General features: G+C 37.0%; 1 protein-coding gene across 1 annotated transcript; it reads left to right on the top strand.

The window, feature by feature from the left end:
- The first annotated feature begins 13257 nt into the window (after positions 1 to 13257).
- LOC137734248 (uncharacterized mitochondrial protein AtMg00810-like) lies at positions 13258 to 13635 on the top strand. Its single transcript, XM_068473543.1, has one exon. It carries the CDS (start codon positions 13258 to 13260, stop codon positions 13633 to 13635), a length of 378 nt encoding a protein of 125 aa, XP_068329644.1.
- The last annotated feature ends 2924 nt before the right edge of the window (positions 13636 to 16559 follow it).

The raw sequence follows: 16559 nt of genomic DNA, 5'->3' as shown, positions 1-16559 counted from the left end.
CAATATGTAGCATCATCATGAGTTATAAATTCAATATTTATAACTTACAAAGAGATTGACCAAGAAGTAGAAGTTTTGATGATCCAAATTGCTTTCTTGTTCCCTGAGAATGTAGTTGTGTGCATTAATCACAGTATTTGTAACTCTGTCATCTCCAAGGAATCCATCCATATCTTCTTTCATCGCAATATTGTCATGGTAGCTGAACTCATTTGTAGTTGATGACCAATATATGTCGCTAAAATACAATATACATAGAAATATGTTAATGTAGAATCAATATTTTGAAGTATAATAGAAATTATAGATTTAGCTATAAAAGTTTCTTACACTGGTGTTTTTTTCTTCAGAAAAGGCCAATGGCTTTTTTGTCCATTGTGTTTAGGAGAAAGTATGCTGGATGACATTTCCACTTCCACTCATTTAATTCTCTTGTTTTCTCCATGGCAGTGTAATAGAAATGCATATCTCTCTTTTTCTTCTGGTTTTTTGCTTGATGCGTCTGACCATTGTTTGAGTTTGAGGTTGAACAAGTGTTTGAGATTTTGTTGTACTTTTTCTGGAACTGGCAGTGGAAGGACTAATTATGCATTTTCTTCTTGTCCATATGGGTGAACTGGGATTTGAGGAACTGAGGCGCTTGGAGCCACTTTTTTCACTGCCTTTTCTTGCACTACAGGAACTGATTCTTGGATTGAAGTACATAGAGGCTATTTTTGCACTGTCACTTCTTGCATTAGAGGAATTGATTCTTCAATAGATGTACTTGGAGTCTCTTTTTGTATTGCTTATTCTATATAAAAATTAATCACATTACTGATTACCCTATCAATTTCAATCGCGTCCATGTTTGTGATGTCTGCATTTCTTTCTTCATTTTCAACAGTTGGATAGGCAGTATCATGTGCAACATTTTGGTCATCTTAGACTTGCTCATTTGGAATTTGGGTGCCAAAGATACTCTGACTACCAACCCGTGTGTCAAAGTGATCTTCATTTTCTTTTTCTTCTCCACCTTTTCCTCCTGATAGTATTCAAAATCAAGAATTAGTATGGATTATTACTTATACAAAGATTTAGTCTGCAACATCAATTATACCAGAATTATTCAGTTGATGGCATTTTAATATTTTTTTGGGCAAACTCATGATTTTATATAAAATATAAACACAAAATTTAAGCATAATTAGTTTGTTGTTGGATTTACCATTTTGTCTGTTGGGTCATCATCTTGATTTTTGAGCTTATCTTGGCTTTGTGGTTTTATTTTCCATGCAGCCAATATCACTTGTATATATTCATCATCTGTTTGATCATCACCTTTGTCCAGAAAATCTGAAATTGTTCTTACATCATCATCCTCTTCTTACTGTTGAACGTCATTCATCTCATCATCAGCATCAACTTTTGTCATTCCGTCTGTATTCTTCTTTCGTCCTCGTCATCAATTTTTTTTTCCAGCAACTTGATCATCTTGTGGAGGTTGTGCAGGTTCATGTTCAAGTACCAATTTTTTTGCTGGTTTATCTTTCTTGGCTTTTGCATCCTTCTTGTCTACTTGCTTAGGTCCCATTACAGTTTCATCTTCTTCAAGATCTTCATGTTCAAGCACCAATTTTTTTTTGCTGCTTAAGCTTTCTTAGCTTTTGGTTCATTTTTAGCTACTTGCTTTTCCATTTTCCTCTTTTTTGATGCAGGTGGAGGATCGACAAAGTCGTCATCATCATCTTCTGAGCGTTGTTTAACTGACTCCTCAATTGGTTTTGCATTATCCATCTGTGAAAGGGTTAAAAATTATGTTTTTTGATACTTTGAAAACAACACACAACAAGCACATGCAGAATATTTTTTTCATACAAAGTACATATAGAATCATGTATTACATTAAAGGATATGCAGTATCAGCTTTACCTCCAAATTTTCATTTGCTTCTTTATAGATTTTTACATGCAGAACTGCCAAATCCCACTTCACTACTGTTGGCAAGTGTTTCTTCTTTCCTTCTATTGGTTTGATGATTGGGGTGTGATAACAAGTCCAATACTGTAGACAAAATAAAAGTTAGAGTTTTTGTATATTTTTGTAAAATAAGACAAAAACTGTTTTTTTTTTTAATTAGTTTTTTTTTGCTTGCCATTGAAAGCACAATAGCGCAACTGATGGTTGGTTGTTTGTTTTTTTTTCTCATCTTTGTTATATTAATTGATTCCATCAATTATCTTGCTATTTCATTGGCCCAGTTGTACTGATTTATGTTATTGATGGAGTTACAATTCTTGACCAAACTCTAGTGGAGTTTCCTTGCTAAGCTCCCAAACGGATTTTTGTTGAGCAAATATAGAATTATACGGCAAGCTGCATCTTGATTCCTTTTTGTTGTCCCAGTATCAAATGCAACTTGAATTGCTTGTGCAATTTCTCTTCTTTCTATTCTTGTCATTTCTGAGAAGTATTTATCAACAAATCTGTTTTCTTTTGGCTTTGGGATTCTCAAGTCTCTTATTCACTGAGGGGCTTCTCTGCCTTAGTTTACGATCCCAAATGTGCGTTGGACATCATCAGCATTTACTTTGCAATATCCATTTTTGAATTTGAACATTCATTTTTCAATGTCATACCAGTTTGCTATGTATGACATCCCAGTCTGATTTCTTCATTTGTACTTCACCTTTTACATAAGCTTTCACAAGCCTGCCAAAAGGTGACTTATATATGAATGCCAAGACTTCTAGTTTTTCATCAAGTTTTGGCTTGAGCTCTTGTAATAGTTCCGCAAAGGTCATGAGATTCAGTCTTATTTGAACGTAGTTATCATCTGTCGCCCGACACTTTACTGTAGGAGGTTTTTGATGTGATTTCTTTTTCGTTGCAAAATGTTTTACTTTTGGCGACATCTTCATAAAAAAAAAATGAAACAATCAAGAGTATAATAAGTAATCAAATAATATGAAGTCATATAAATGACAAACTAGATGCAAAGGGCAGATGTTTAGCACACAAGCTAGATGCAGCATCACTTAGTGCTCAAACTATATGCAACATCACTTAGCGCACAAGCTATATGCAACATCAACTAGCAAACAAGTAGATGCAACATCAATTAGTAAACAAGGTAGATGCAGAATTGACTGTTAACGCATAATGTAGATGCATAATTGTTTTTAACACAGGCTTGATGCATATTCCTTTTTTCTTGTTCTACGACATATTTATGTGTAGAACCAGAATTAATTTACAAAGTGCAGCGTCAGTACAAAGTGCATCATCAGTACAAAATACAGCAACAACTTAGACGATTAATGTTTTTACTCACAAAATTTAGAAGCATATTCATATTTTTTTTCTTCAGATGTTGTTGAAGAATCAACATACATATAAACTAAAAAAGCAAAACTGAAACATCTAAAACGCTGAAATTGTTTTTTCTCGAACTGGAACACTGAATTTTTTGTAAAATCAAGTGCTATAAACACTTGATAATGCATGTGCTTTTGACAGTTTTCCGAAAGTGTCTCTTGCAAAAACTAGTGCAAAAACACTTGATAATGCATCCAAAACTTTGATAATGCATTTGTTCTTGACAGAGTTTGAAATATAATCATGCAAAAAGAACGATTTTGAGTAGTAGAAAAAACTTTGAACATTGATCTTTTAGAAATCCAGCTGAACGTGTGTATCACTTACTGAAAATCTGGCTTGAAAATGTCGGAATCTAAGGAGATTTTAGGGTTTTTTTTCTCTGCGAAAGTATCTTTTTTGCGTGAGAGTGTTTGAAATGATAGGTTTAGGGAAGATGAAACTGTTAGTTCGCGGTATTAAATAAGGGAAATCGGTTTGTTTTTATGATTTTTTGTCGTGTAGTGGTCAATGTGTCCGTTTATTAACGTTTATAGTCGAGGGGCACGGGCCGTAATTTAGTCGGTCCGTTTCTTTTTGGTTTGGGCTTGGGTTTCTGTTATTTGGATTTTTTGTCTCTCCATGAAATGCTTTAAAAGTTGTGAAGTTGTGTGAAAGATGATATATATTTTTGTCTCTTTAAGTAAGGCTCATAAAGAAAATTGGGACCAATACAATCAACCACCTGCCGATTGATTGAAAGTCGTTACATCATGTGCCGCTTTATTTGTTTCTCGATGAGAAAACACATTCTCCACAGGTTCTTTTTTTGCTGCCAACAGACAATATTTGAGTATTGATTTGTCAGTATCCAATTTTTACTGACTGACCTAATAAGAGGAACTTCACCCTATTGGGGTAGGCCAACAAAAAGCCTACAAAATGGGTTGGCTTCCCTAAAAAACCCTTCAGCCGATCCAAATAGGTTGGCATCCAGCCCAAGCTAGCTTGTAGGCAGGCCTAAAACGTGTTAAGCAATGTCCCGGCTTGTGTGACGTCACAAGGCATTACGGTTTTTTTTTTTTTTTTTTTTCTGTCAGGTGCATGGAAAACACATGCGCGAGGGTGCGAGTTCTCGACAAAAAAAAGGCAATAGGGCCCATCTTTGCAGGCACAAATAAAGTGGAGCAGGAGAAGCCACGTGGCTTATTCTGGGTAGTTGGATTTCCAACGGTAAAAAAAATTTGAAATTCAAACCCAACGGCTAGTGACGTGGCACGTTCTGGACCGTTCGATCCCAAGATCAATGGTCCACTATTTTTGCCCAAAACGTAAAAAAAAAAAAAAGAAAACGGTCAGAATTATGACAGTTAGCCATGTGTCCAAATCTGAGCTATTGAATTTGAATCTTTTTCAAATCCAACGGTCTAGATTAATTAACGTAATAAAAAATTATTTAAAAATTGTTTAAAAATACAAAAAAAATTTATAATATTTTAATGGGCTGGGTGCCAGCGCATTTTTTAGTGGTGGAGATGCATTTGTGCCAGTGCATTTTTTAAGGGGGGAGATGCATTTGACCAATTACTGTGCATTGGGGTTAATCACTATTTATTTAAGTGGATTAAATGAGCTGGGTGCCAACACATTTTTAGGGGTGGACTTGCTCTAAACCAACACTTGTCTTTAAAACTCACACACAAATTCTTGCTATCTTGTTAACCAAACACCTATCTCCTTCCTTCCTTCCTTCCCTATGCCAGCCGCTCTGTCAATCCCAACCTTATCCCTCCAACCTCTCTCCTTCGTCATTGTCATTCCTCTGCAAATCCAAGCAAATTATCGCCATTCTTCTGTAAATTCGACCAAACCAGTGCACCGGCCAAAACAACTTTTATAGGTGCCAAGAATTCGATTACTCAACAATTTCACAAGATACAATTAATCATCGGTTCGAAAGCGGATAAAGGACGGTGGCTGGTGGTGGGCGAGGACGGTTGTCAAAGGTGCAAAGGACAACGAAGATGGCCACTCCCATCACTATATGGGTCTTATTTTGTTCATCTTGAAAAGAATTCATTTTTTTTATTTGCAATTATGATAAATGGTAGCCATCATGGTGATTGGAGTAGGCGAAGGAAGATGAAGGAAAAAGGGTGAAAAAGTTGTAGGGAAGAAGAAAGGAGGTGTTTGGTTGTGTGTTAAAAAAGAATTCTTAGAATAGAAGGTGTCCTCAATTTAGCGGGCTACATAAGAAAGTCAGCATATTGGGGACTCACCAAGTATTATCATTTCCCAACGTCGACGACTACTCCTTGCTTTATGAACACAAGGTGACTGCGGCGGAGCTAGAACTTTACAACGATGAGTAAAAAAATATAGCTTTAAAAAATCGATCATACTTTTAATTATTGTCCACGACATGCTCTCATATTTTGAAAATGTCATATCGCAACATCATTATCAATAAAACGCATATCTAAAATATAATTCTTAAGTTCAGAAAATACTGCTTGCCCTACAAAACTTTGAGCGACGAAAGAAATTCCATCGGGTAAAACACCTTGACTCGAGGAATATTTCTGTTGGTAGGGCGAAGACGGTCAATGTATTGGGTTTACTAAAAACCTTTATGCAACAGAAGTGATTTGTAGGGCATGAAGTAAGTCGTTGTGTAAATGTTTGGCATTAGATGGGAAAGAGTTGCCCGACAAATCAGGTGTTCGTCGTAAAAGAAACATTTGCTTGACGCATGGTTCGTTGGTAAATTGTATTGTTGGTGCTCAAAAGTCCACTAATGATGTCTAATAAATATTTACCTCCACAAGCTTGCTCGGCGTTTACCTAGTACTTGCTTGACAAATGTGTTCGTCGGGAAACCAATAGCCATCAATTTTTTAAGTCTGTGTCTCCCTCTTCCTTTTTCTCCTCAATACCCTCATTTTCCTCTTTTTACTCAGTGCCTTCCTATTCATCTTTCTCCTTTCTCCCATTCTTCTTTGGTTCAAGACCCACTGTTCCTACTACTCAAATCTTACCATTTTAGCACTTTGCACAACATCATGAAAAACACCAATAGCAAAGGCATGGCTATTGTGGTTGGAGGTCTAGGCAGTACATGGAGAGGATAATATCATAATGTGCATGAACGGACACCACCGTATTGTCGAAGAGGGTGGTGAATAAAATGTTCCTAAGATTTCTTGCATGTGGAAGAACATGGAGAGGAAACCATTGTAATGGTTAGAAGCCTAAATCCTAAGGGTGAGCCGATCAAGAAAAAAAGCCCAGCCCCATTTCTAAAGCTCAAGTAGAATTAGATTTAAAAGTGTTTCCTTGTGAGTTCACGATCAGGCTTTTTTTATTTTTTATTTTATTATTGTTTTTAAATGCTTTATAATCCCCAACAAATGCATTAGGCATTACAAAATCAGATTTGTCTTGTGCCAAAACATTGGTTGGTATCATGTAAATTTATCTTTATTTCTTAGTATTTTGTAATGGATTCTAAAGCTGTAACCCTATGGCTGAGCCTTTGTTCACGAAAATTTGTGTTTTACTTAATGGAAGTATAGAAAATAGACCAAGTGTTTTGGAATCGATGTTTTAGAAGGGTAAACGCATTCTATGAAACTAGTTTACAAGATCCAATCCAACTCTATTGATATTATAGTATCAAAGTGGATTGGATAAGGAAATAATGGTAGAATTTCTTAAGTGTTAATTTCTTTTCGAAATTATGTTTTCACTTACCCGACTGAGGTTCGTCAGGTAAACCCATATACATGGTCAAAAGTTCAATTTTCGAAGTGTCACAAACGTTCTCTCACGATTTTGATAAACCATTAACATGACTCTTGTCGGACAACCCTCCAATCACGGGTCTTGAAAATCCACTGACACAACCTTTGCTCAACGATCCTCCGTTGGGTAAAGTCATATATGGAAAAAGTCCAGTTCCTATTTTCAAAATATTCAGTCATGGTTCTTGGAAAATCCATTGACACAAATCTTGCCCGATGAACCTTCGTCGGGTAAAGTCTCCAATTCCTATTTTCCAAATGTCACAGATATCTTGTCATGGGTCTTGGAAATCCACTGACACAACCCTAGCCTGACGAACCTCCGTCGGGTAAAGTCGTATAGGGTTAATAGTCCAGTTCTAATTTTTTATGTGTTATACATATTCACCCACATGGCTTTACTTGCCAGACGGATGTCCATCGGGTAAACCCTTATCCATCAACTATAAGGGTGTGTTTGTTTGCACTCACTAAGTATCACTGGATTGAATTGACTTACTAAGAATATTAATCCCGTGTTTGGTGTGAGCCAGGATTGTGTTTAATGGGACTACGTCGGACTCGTGCCAACTAAACTCTTCACTAACCGGTCTTAGCGAGACCGCCTAAAAAGGATGGGATTGCTAAGACCATCGCTTCGCTTCGTCTGCTTGGTTGTTGTCTTCCTCAACTCACTTTGTCTTTGTCTTCCTCAACTTGCTTCTTCTTCCAGATCCCGCACCAACTGTCATGCCCTACTCGAGTTTGCCAAGAGCTTCGCCAGGAAGATGCGCCAACAAGTTTGTCTCTTTCTTCTGCAAGATCAATTGACATTGATTTGGAGAGGTCGATTGAAATGAATTTGCAGATCCGACGATCCGACGAAGCCTCTGCAAATTGAAAAAAAAAATTGGGGATTTTTTTGGGTTTGATTTGAAGAGAAAGTAAGTAAATTAAAAAAAGAAAAGTATAGGTTTGAATTCAAGAGAAAGCAAATGCAAAGAAGAAAAAATGTGGGTTTTATTTTTTTTGGTTTGAGTTTTACTGGGAGCGAATCTAGGCATGACCAAAGCAAATGAATGAAGAAAAGAGAGAGACAGGGGAGAGAGACAAGGGGAGGGGGGAGAGAGTCAAATAAAAATAGTTGTATTTTGTTTGTTTTTTTTTAAGATAAAAAAGGTGTATTAATAATAGTAAAATGAATTAATGAATGACAAAAGAAGTATTTGAACTCTAAACACTCCACTATTCTTATCCAGCTTAGTCTAAGTCAAGTCAGTCTAACTTAATCCCAAAAGTTAGTTCAATTCGAGATAGTTCGGTACAACAAACGCATCTTGAATCATGTATGTTTCTTTCATTGGCAAGAAAATTTGGTTTTTATATTTTTATTGAGTCTCACTCTAATCCAATATTATTAATTTTAATAATATCTTTAATATAAAAAGCAATTAAAATAGAACAATAATGTAGTTCTAATCTAAGCAAACATCAAACTGGTAACAGTACTGTTTTAATTATCCTGCTTCTTAGTCCGATATTGCACCAAATGCTTCACTAAGCTAGTATAGTTTAGTCTAGTCTAAGCCAGTCCAGCTTAGTCTGTGCAGCTAGTCCAGTCCGGGACAGTCCGATGCAACAAACGCACCCTAAATGTCTTCCATCCTCTTCATTGTCCGTGCTTTCCTCTTCCTCCTTCTTCATATCCATACTAGTTTTGTAGAATGCATGCGAGTGGTGGGAGGGAAGATTAGACAACTCATAGAAGGGTTTTGTTTCGTAAAGCTAGTTTTGGGTTATTGTTTAGAATCAGAAAATTGTGTGAGTGGTGGGAGGGTTTGGCGTTTTAATGATACCATGTGAGCTAATTGTCGGGGTTTGTAGTAACTATAAGATTTGGAATGATAAATTATAATAGTGATTTGAAAGGATGAAAGGAAATAAGGATTGTCATGTGGAGTATTTGAGTAATTTTTTTGTGTCAACGAATGTGATGACCAAAAGTTACTTGGATGTCTTGCAAATGGAAGAATAACAAAAGTATTGAAGAGTATTAGTAATAGAGCGCATGCATGGCAAAAATTAAGCTGAAATCATGTATAGGATTAAATGTAGGTTGATTTAGGTAGAAAAATAAGTCTTCACCAAGATCATTGACGACGTCGTAATTCGAATGGCTAGTCATTACTAATAATATGTACTTTCCTTCTCTATCACTTCTGAGCCTTTTCAATTTGAATCCACATTGTAATTCAACCATGGATTTGAACTTTTCAAACACCATGAACACATTTGATTTATTCTTTAAGAAATAGACCCATCACATTCTTGTTTTATCACTAATGAAGGCAAGAAAGTATATGTTTCCTCCAAGAGTCTAAATCATTGGTCCACAGACATCAGTGTGAGCCAATTCTAAAAGAGTAGAGGCCCTCCAAGTTTTATCTTTGTCAAATGCTTCTTTATGAGCCTTTCTAGTTGCACATTCTTCACATACATGCTCACTTCCAGTTAGTTTAGGCGGCCCATATACCATATCTTGCTCCTGAAGCAAAGCTGTCATAGTTCAAGTAGTCAACCTTCCATGCCATTTCCAAGAAGAACCAACAATAGACACTCTATTTTCCATGACAGGATTCACTGATTCAAATGATTATGGGAAGCACCTATTGCCTTTCATCTGTACTGTGCCAATGTGGTCTTACAAATTTCTCTCTCCATAGATGGAAGCCATGAAATCTCCAAAAATAAGCCAATATCCATGCTCCACCATTTGTCCCACACTAAGAAAGTTTTCATCCAATTGTGGCACAATCATAACCTTAGGAAAGTACCCAGTGCCCTTCCTGGTTTATACAACCAATGTTCCGTTGCCAATTGATGTTGGCGTGAGTAAACCATTTAGTTTAGGAATGTAATCCTATAATTTATTCCTTGTATAATTGTAATTCTTATTTCTTGTTATGTGAGATATTGTACAACTATATATTTACCTCCTAGAGAGAAGAATAAACATACAATTCAAACCCTAAACACTTTTATCTTGGCATCAGAATGGGTTTCGGCCTGTCTCTTCCTCTATACCCTAAGTTCACCCACTGTCGACTTGAGGATTCTACTGTTGGTTGCCGTTTGTGACCAGCAACTAGAATTCAATTTTGAAGGTTTCGAAGCAAGAAACCTTACTTAATCCCAACCAAAAAATAAATAAAAAGAAAGGATACCCAACAACCAGATTCAAAGGTTTCGAAGCAAGAAACCTTTCAAGCAACCCAACCCAAAAGAAAAAAAAGAACCAATCAAAGAGTCGTGGTCTCGAAATAAGAGATTCACAGCAGAAAGGGAAAAAAAGACTTGGAACCAAACTATAAACCTTGCCTTGCCAATGGCTGACCACCAAGTTGTGCCTTCCATCGTTAGTGTTGCTTTTGTGTTGACCGAACCTGGGCTTACTGTGATGAAATTCAGAAGTCAATGCCAACAGTCTATAGTAAGTGTTAGGCTGGGGGACCACAGAGCCCAAATTCAAAAAGGGGCAGCAAGCAGGAGACACTGGCACTAGCACTGGGCCCTACGCTGACATCAACAACAAAGGGAATGTGGGCCTGTTGAGCCCACCAGTAGCAAGCAATCTTGATAATGGCAGTGATTCAGGCGCATACAGTTTAGGCCTGCAACTTTCATTATTGAATTTGATTTCGTCCCAAGAACAATCCAATGATCCAAGTAAAATTGACATTGCATTTATAGCATCCACTAAATGAGATTCTGGTTAGATAATTGACTTCAGGGCTACGGATCATATGACATATGATGAATCTCTGTTTCACCACTTAACCATGCCACCCAAGGAGAATGTTATTACAGCAAACGGTGAAATTGCTCCAATTACAAGAGCGGGTTCCATTGCACTTACTCCCTCTTTATCTCTGCATAACACTCTTCTTGTTCCTTCATTGTCGAATCATTTACTTTCTGTTGGTCAAGTTACGAAAAAATTAGATTGTGTTGTACTCATGTTTCCCACTTTTTGCCTACTACAGGATATCCAGACAAGGGCGATCATTGGGCGTGGTAATAAGAGGAGAGGGTTATATTATGTGGATATGTGGATGATGTGATACTGGGTCGAGTCAACCAAGTGAGGAGTGGTCACAACAACAAGGTTTAGAGAATTTGGTTGTGGCATCGTCCACTAGGACATGAATCTTTTGGTTATTTAAGAAAATTACTTCCGTCTTTATTTAATGGCGTTTCAGACTCTGATTTTTAGTCTCAGGATTGCTTTCTTGCAAAAAGTCATCGTACTTCTTACCACTTGAGTCTCAATAAAAGATCAATGCCTTTTGAGTTAATTCACTCCGATGTATGAGGTCCCTCACCAATAGCGACGTGCCACCGTATTCGGTAGTTTGTTACCTTTGTAGATGATTGTGCCAGAATGACTTGGCTCTCTACCATGAAACAGAAGAGTGACGTTGGGAAAATTTTCCAATAGTTTTATCATGATTGGAAATCAATTTTCTCTTCCTATCAAAGTCCTGAGATCCAATAATGGTGGAGAATATCTTAATTCTGAACTATCACAATTTTTCTCAAAGCACATCATGCTTCACAAGACTACTTGTCCTCAAACTCCTTAACAAAATGGTGTAACAGAACGTAAGAACATACATATCTTAGAAACTACACGGGCTCTTCTAATTGGGGCTCATGCTTCTCATTCCTATTGGGCGGATGCAATTACGTATTCCATTTATCTTCTTAATCGAATGCCTTCTCGAGTTCATAACTTCTGAACTCCTATGGAAGTCTTGACGGATTATGTTCTCTTTAATTATCACCTCGCATATTTGGATGTGTGGCTTATGTGCATCTTCACAAGAATCAAATGAGTAAATTGGATCCGTGTGCTATTCGTTGTGTATTTCTAGGATTTAATAGCCAACAAAAGAGATATCGATGTTACCATCCACCTCCTAAGCATTTCTATGTCACCATAGATGTCACATTTTTCGAAATTGAGATGTTTTTCATCTCTGATCAAACCCACGATACTCTTCAGGGGGAGCTGAATAGTAAAGACGAAGACTACATTTGGTTTGATGTTCCAAATGAATGAGACAGTTGGCATGGTCCCAGTAGTACATGCGACACCGAGACTGAAGACTTAGGTGTTATGAGCAACCCCCCTGATCGTGCCTTACCAGAGGGTCACAACATAGCAGTTTAGAGCTTGGTAGTGGCCAACGACACAACAAGCCAAAGCCCAGTGGATCTTGACCGTGAAACCCCTGACCGAGAGATAGCTCATGCAGCGTTGAATAATAGGCCTACACCATTTATGGATTCAGTAGAAGGTAATGAGTCCGCGAGTGATACTGGAACTGTGTAAACAGAAAATAACCCTAATTCTCCTCCACTAGTACATACTCATGTCCCCGTGGATATCCAAGAGGTACGTTCTCATACTCCAAATATTGTTGAAAATTCCTATATTTTACCTTATAGGCAAAACTGTAGGAAACCACCTGACAGGTTTTCTCCGAAGGGAAAAGTGAGATATGTAATTGCAAAGTATGTGTCCACTCATCGACTATCACCCAAGTACCAAGCCATGGTGAATCAAATGTTTGGGATTAAAATTCCAACAAAAGTGGAAGAGGCTTTCTGAGATCCCCGTTGGGTAGAAGCCATATAAGTAGAAATATAAGCCTTACAAAGAAACGGAACGTGGAATGTAGTGTCAATACCACAAGGGAAGAGACCAGTGGGATGTAAATGGGTGTTCACCATTAAGCATAAGGCGGATGGATCCATTGACAGATACAAGGCAATATTGGTAGCTAAAGGGTACACACAGGCATTTGGAGTTGACTACCAAGAAATGTTTGATTTGGTCGCAAAAATGAATACTATTCGAGTCTTTTTATCTATAGCAGCTAACCTGGATTGGCCTTTAAAACAGTTCGATGTGAAGAATGCTTTCTTACATGGAGATCTAGAAGAAGAAGTATACATGGATCTTCCACTAGGATATGAAACACCGAATGAAGTAGGGAAAATATGTAGACTCTGAAAGGCTTTCTACGGACTCAAACAATCACCCAGAGCATGGTTTGGAAGGTTCACTGAAGCAATGATAAAGTACGGCTATAGACAGGGAAATACGGACCACACCCTGTTCATCAAACGCATGGGAGGTAAAGTTACTTTGTTGATTATCTATGTGGATGATATGGTAGTTACGGGTGATGACACAGAAGAGATAAAAAGGCTGCAGAGGTATCTTTCATCAGAATTTGAGATGAAGGATCTAGGAGGCTTGAAATACTTCTTGGGCATTGAAGTTGCTTGTTCTCGTGATGGTATTTACTTGTCTCAGCAGAAGTATGTTCTTGATCTTCTCTCTGAAATTGAAATATTGGCTTGTAAACCAATTAAAACTTCAATTGTGCAGAATCATCACCTGGCGATATACCAGGATCAAGTTCCTACCAATAAAGAAAGATATTAGAGATTGGTAGGATGGTTAATTTATCTATCACTTACACGTTCAGATATTGCGTATGCAATTAGTGTTGTAAGTTAGTTTATGCATACTTCTAGTGAGGATCACATGGCAGCAGTGATGCGTATACTGAGTTATTTGAAAGTGCACCGGGTAGATAACTGATCTTCAAGAAGCATGGACATATGGAGGTAAATGGGTATACTAATGCTGATTGGGCAGGAAACGTTACTGAAAATTGCTCCATATCAGGCTACTTCACATTCGTAGTAGGAAATCTGGTAACCTAGAAAAACAAAAAGCAAAATGTAGTGGCTAGATCCACAGCTAAGGCAGAGTACAGAGGGATGGCACATGGAATTTGTGAATTGTTATGGCTCATGATTCTTCTCACTAAGATTGGGTTTAAGCCTCAGGGAGCTATGTTATTATACTGCGACAATCAAGCTGCGAGAGAAATAACCAATAATCCTGTTCAACATGATCGTACAAAGGATGTGGAGGTAGATATAAACTTCATCAAAGAAAAGTTAGACGTCAAATTTATTGATATTCCATACGTGAGGTCTGAAGAACAATTAGTAGATGTGTTAACTCATGCGGTTTCAGCAAGGGTGTTTCAAGACTCACTTGACAAGTTGGGCTTAAGAGATATCTATGCACCAACTTAAGGGGGAGTGTTGGCATGAGTCAGCCATTTAGTTTAGGAATGTAATCCTTTAATTTATTCCTTGTATAATTGGGATTCTTATTTCCTGTTATGTGGGATATTGTACAACTATATATTTACCTCCTAGAGAGAAGAATAAACATACAATTCAAACCCTAAACACTTTTATCTATTGACTCCATAAGATCACTAGTGCCCATCTTCACTTAACCTTTTTTAAACCAGCACTCCCCATAGTGAGTATTTTCACAAATCTTACACTTTGCTTTGCCCAACTCCATGATTCAACCATGTCTCTCAGTTGACTGAGGTTTGTATTCCCACTTCTTGGGTTTTGTTTTCCAATTCTTCTTTGCCATGCTTGAACCTCCATGTGCAAATGACTTGTTATGTGCATTAGGAGAAATGCTCATACTAGAAAAAGCTTTCTTAGCACCCATGGCATCCTCCACGTGTTTATTTAGCTGTTGTTCATAACTCTTAAGTGAACCAACAATTTCTTGTAAAGTGACAATGTTTAAATAAAAGGTTCTTTCAATCACAACACAAATTGGATCATACACCTTAGGTAAAGTACCCAATTTAAGAAATTACATAAAGTACCCAGTTTAGAGGAAAAAAAAAATCGTTTTATTTTTCTATATTTTTAATAATTTTTATTAAGTTAATTAATCTGGACCGTTGGATTTCAAAAAGATTGAAATCCAACAGCCCAAAATTAGACTCATGGCTAATGGTAAGATTTCTGACATTTTTTTCTAAAGTTTTTTGGCTGAAAAACCTGAACGTTGATTTGGAAATCAAACAGTCTAGATTTTGACACATCATTAGTCGTTATATTTCCAACGGTCAAGAAAACTAGCTGTTAGAAACCCAATGGCCATCTCTGCACCATGTGACCCAAGTTCTGCACCCCCGTTAGTGCAACTGTAGCGTGGGCCCCCTATGCCCGCTGTTAAGAATGTGCATCCACGCCCGCGTGTTTCCCACACGCCAGCTGCAGAAAAAAAAAATTAAATCACCAGGCTGACGTCAACCTAGTGTGATGTAGTCAGTTTTTTGCCTAGTCCATTTTGTGATGGGCTCAAAGCTAGTGTTAGGCCAGCTAATTGGATGGCATGGAGTGGGTTTTTTTGTTTTTTTTTTTTTTAGGGGGGGAGGGGCGCTAGGTTGAAGAATGGGCTCTTGCCCAACTCATTTTGGATTCGGTGGACTTGCTATAATCAAAACCTTTTGCACTTCTCTCTAGTGAATTAGACTTTCACCATAAGATTTCATTTAGTTTATTAGTTCAAACTACCTAGTTAGGTAATAGATACAGATTCATTATCTTTCATCCTCATATATTCAGATTCATAGTGTAAACTTTGAAGTTTTACTGATCTAGCTTGTTCATCACCTCGAAATTCCTCCTGAAGTAAATCCTAAGCTCCCTTGGATGTTTCTTGATTCACAATGTGAGGAAAAATCTCCTTTGAAACAACATTGAATAATACCCAAATCGTTGGCATCTTTCATGAGTTGCTCCTCAAGGTAAGCATCTTGCTCTCCATCATCCTCAAGAAAAGAAAAAAAAACTTAAAACCTCTACTTTTAAAGTTTCACTTGAATATGTGACATTATTATATAATAAAATTGAATAAAAAAAATATTGTTTTTAGGGTGTTATTATTTACTTAAAATATCTCATTGTACTCTTTTTTATTTTAGGAAGAAAACAAATTACGCTTGTAAATAGTGCATAATGAGGTTTTAAAGTGTTAACAAAAGCAATTTTTAAATATAGGGCATTATTACATATAAATATTAGATGACAAAATTTTTGAGAGGCCTTCGAATTGGGGGCTTGTGTTAACAAAAATAATTTTTAAATATAGGGTATTATTACATATAAATATTAGATGACAAAAATTTTGAGGGGCCTTCGAACCTTTCAGAAAATGGAGTTTTTTCTTTCCTTTAATTTCTCAACTGATTAATTGGTGTCTCCAAAGAAGGGCGTTGAAAGGCCATCGGAGCGAGGACGAAAACCGAGGTCGGACAGGTATGCCATTGTCGGCGGCAATTTGACAGAGTTTTTCGGATTCGGATCCCGGAGCCGCCGAGCGGGTGGTCGCTGTTGGTTATTTACTTTATTTTATTAAAGATTCAAAATTTTATTTATTATTATTTTTAAATTGTTGGTTATTTAATTTATTTTCTTAAAGATTCAAAACTTTTATTTATTATTATTTTAAATAAAAAATATGAAGAGTTATAT

The sequence above is a fragment of the Pyrus communis genome, chromosome 5, assembly GCF_963583255.1.
Source record: "Pyrus communis chromosome 5, drPyrComm1.1, whole genome shotgun sequence".
Classification (NCBI taxonomy): Eukaryota; Viridiplantae; Streptophyta; class Magnoliopsida; order Rosales; family Rosaceae; genus Pyrus; species Pyrus communis.
This window is presented reverse-complemented; position numbering and strand designations above follow the sequence as displayed.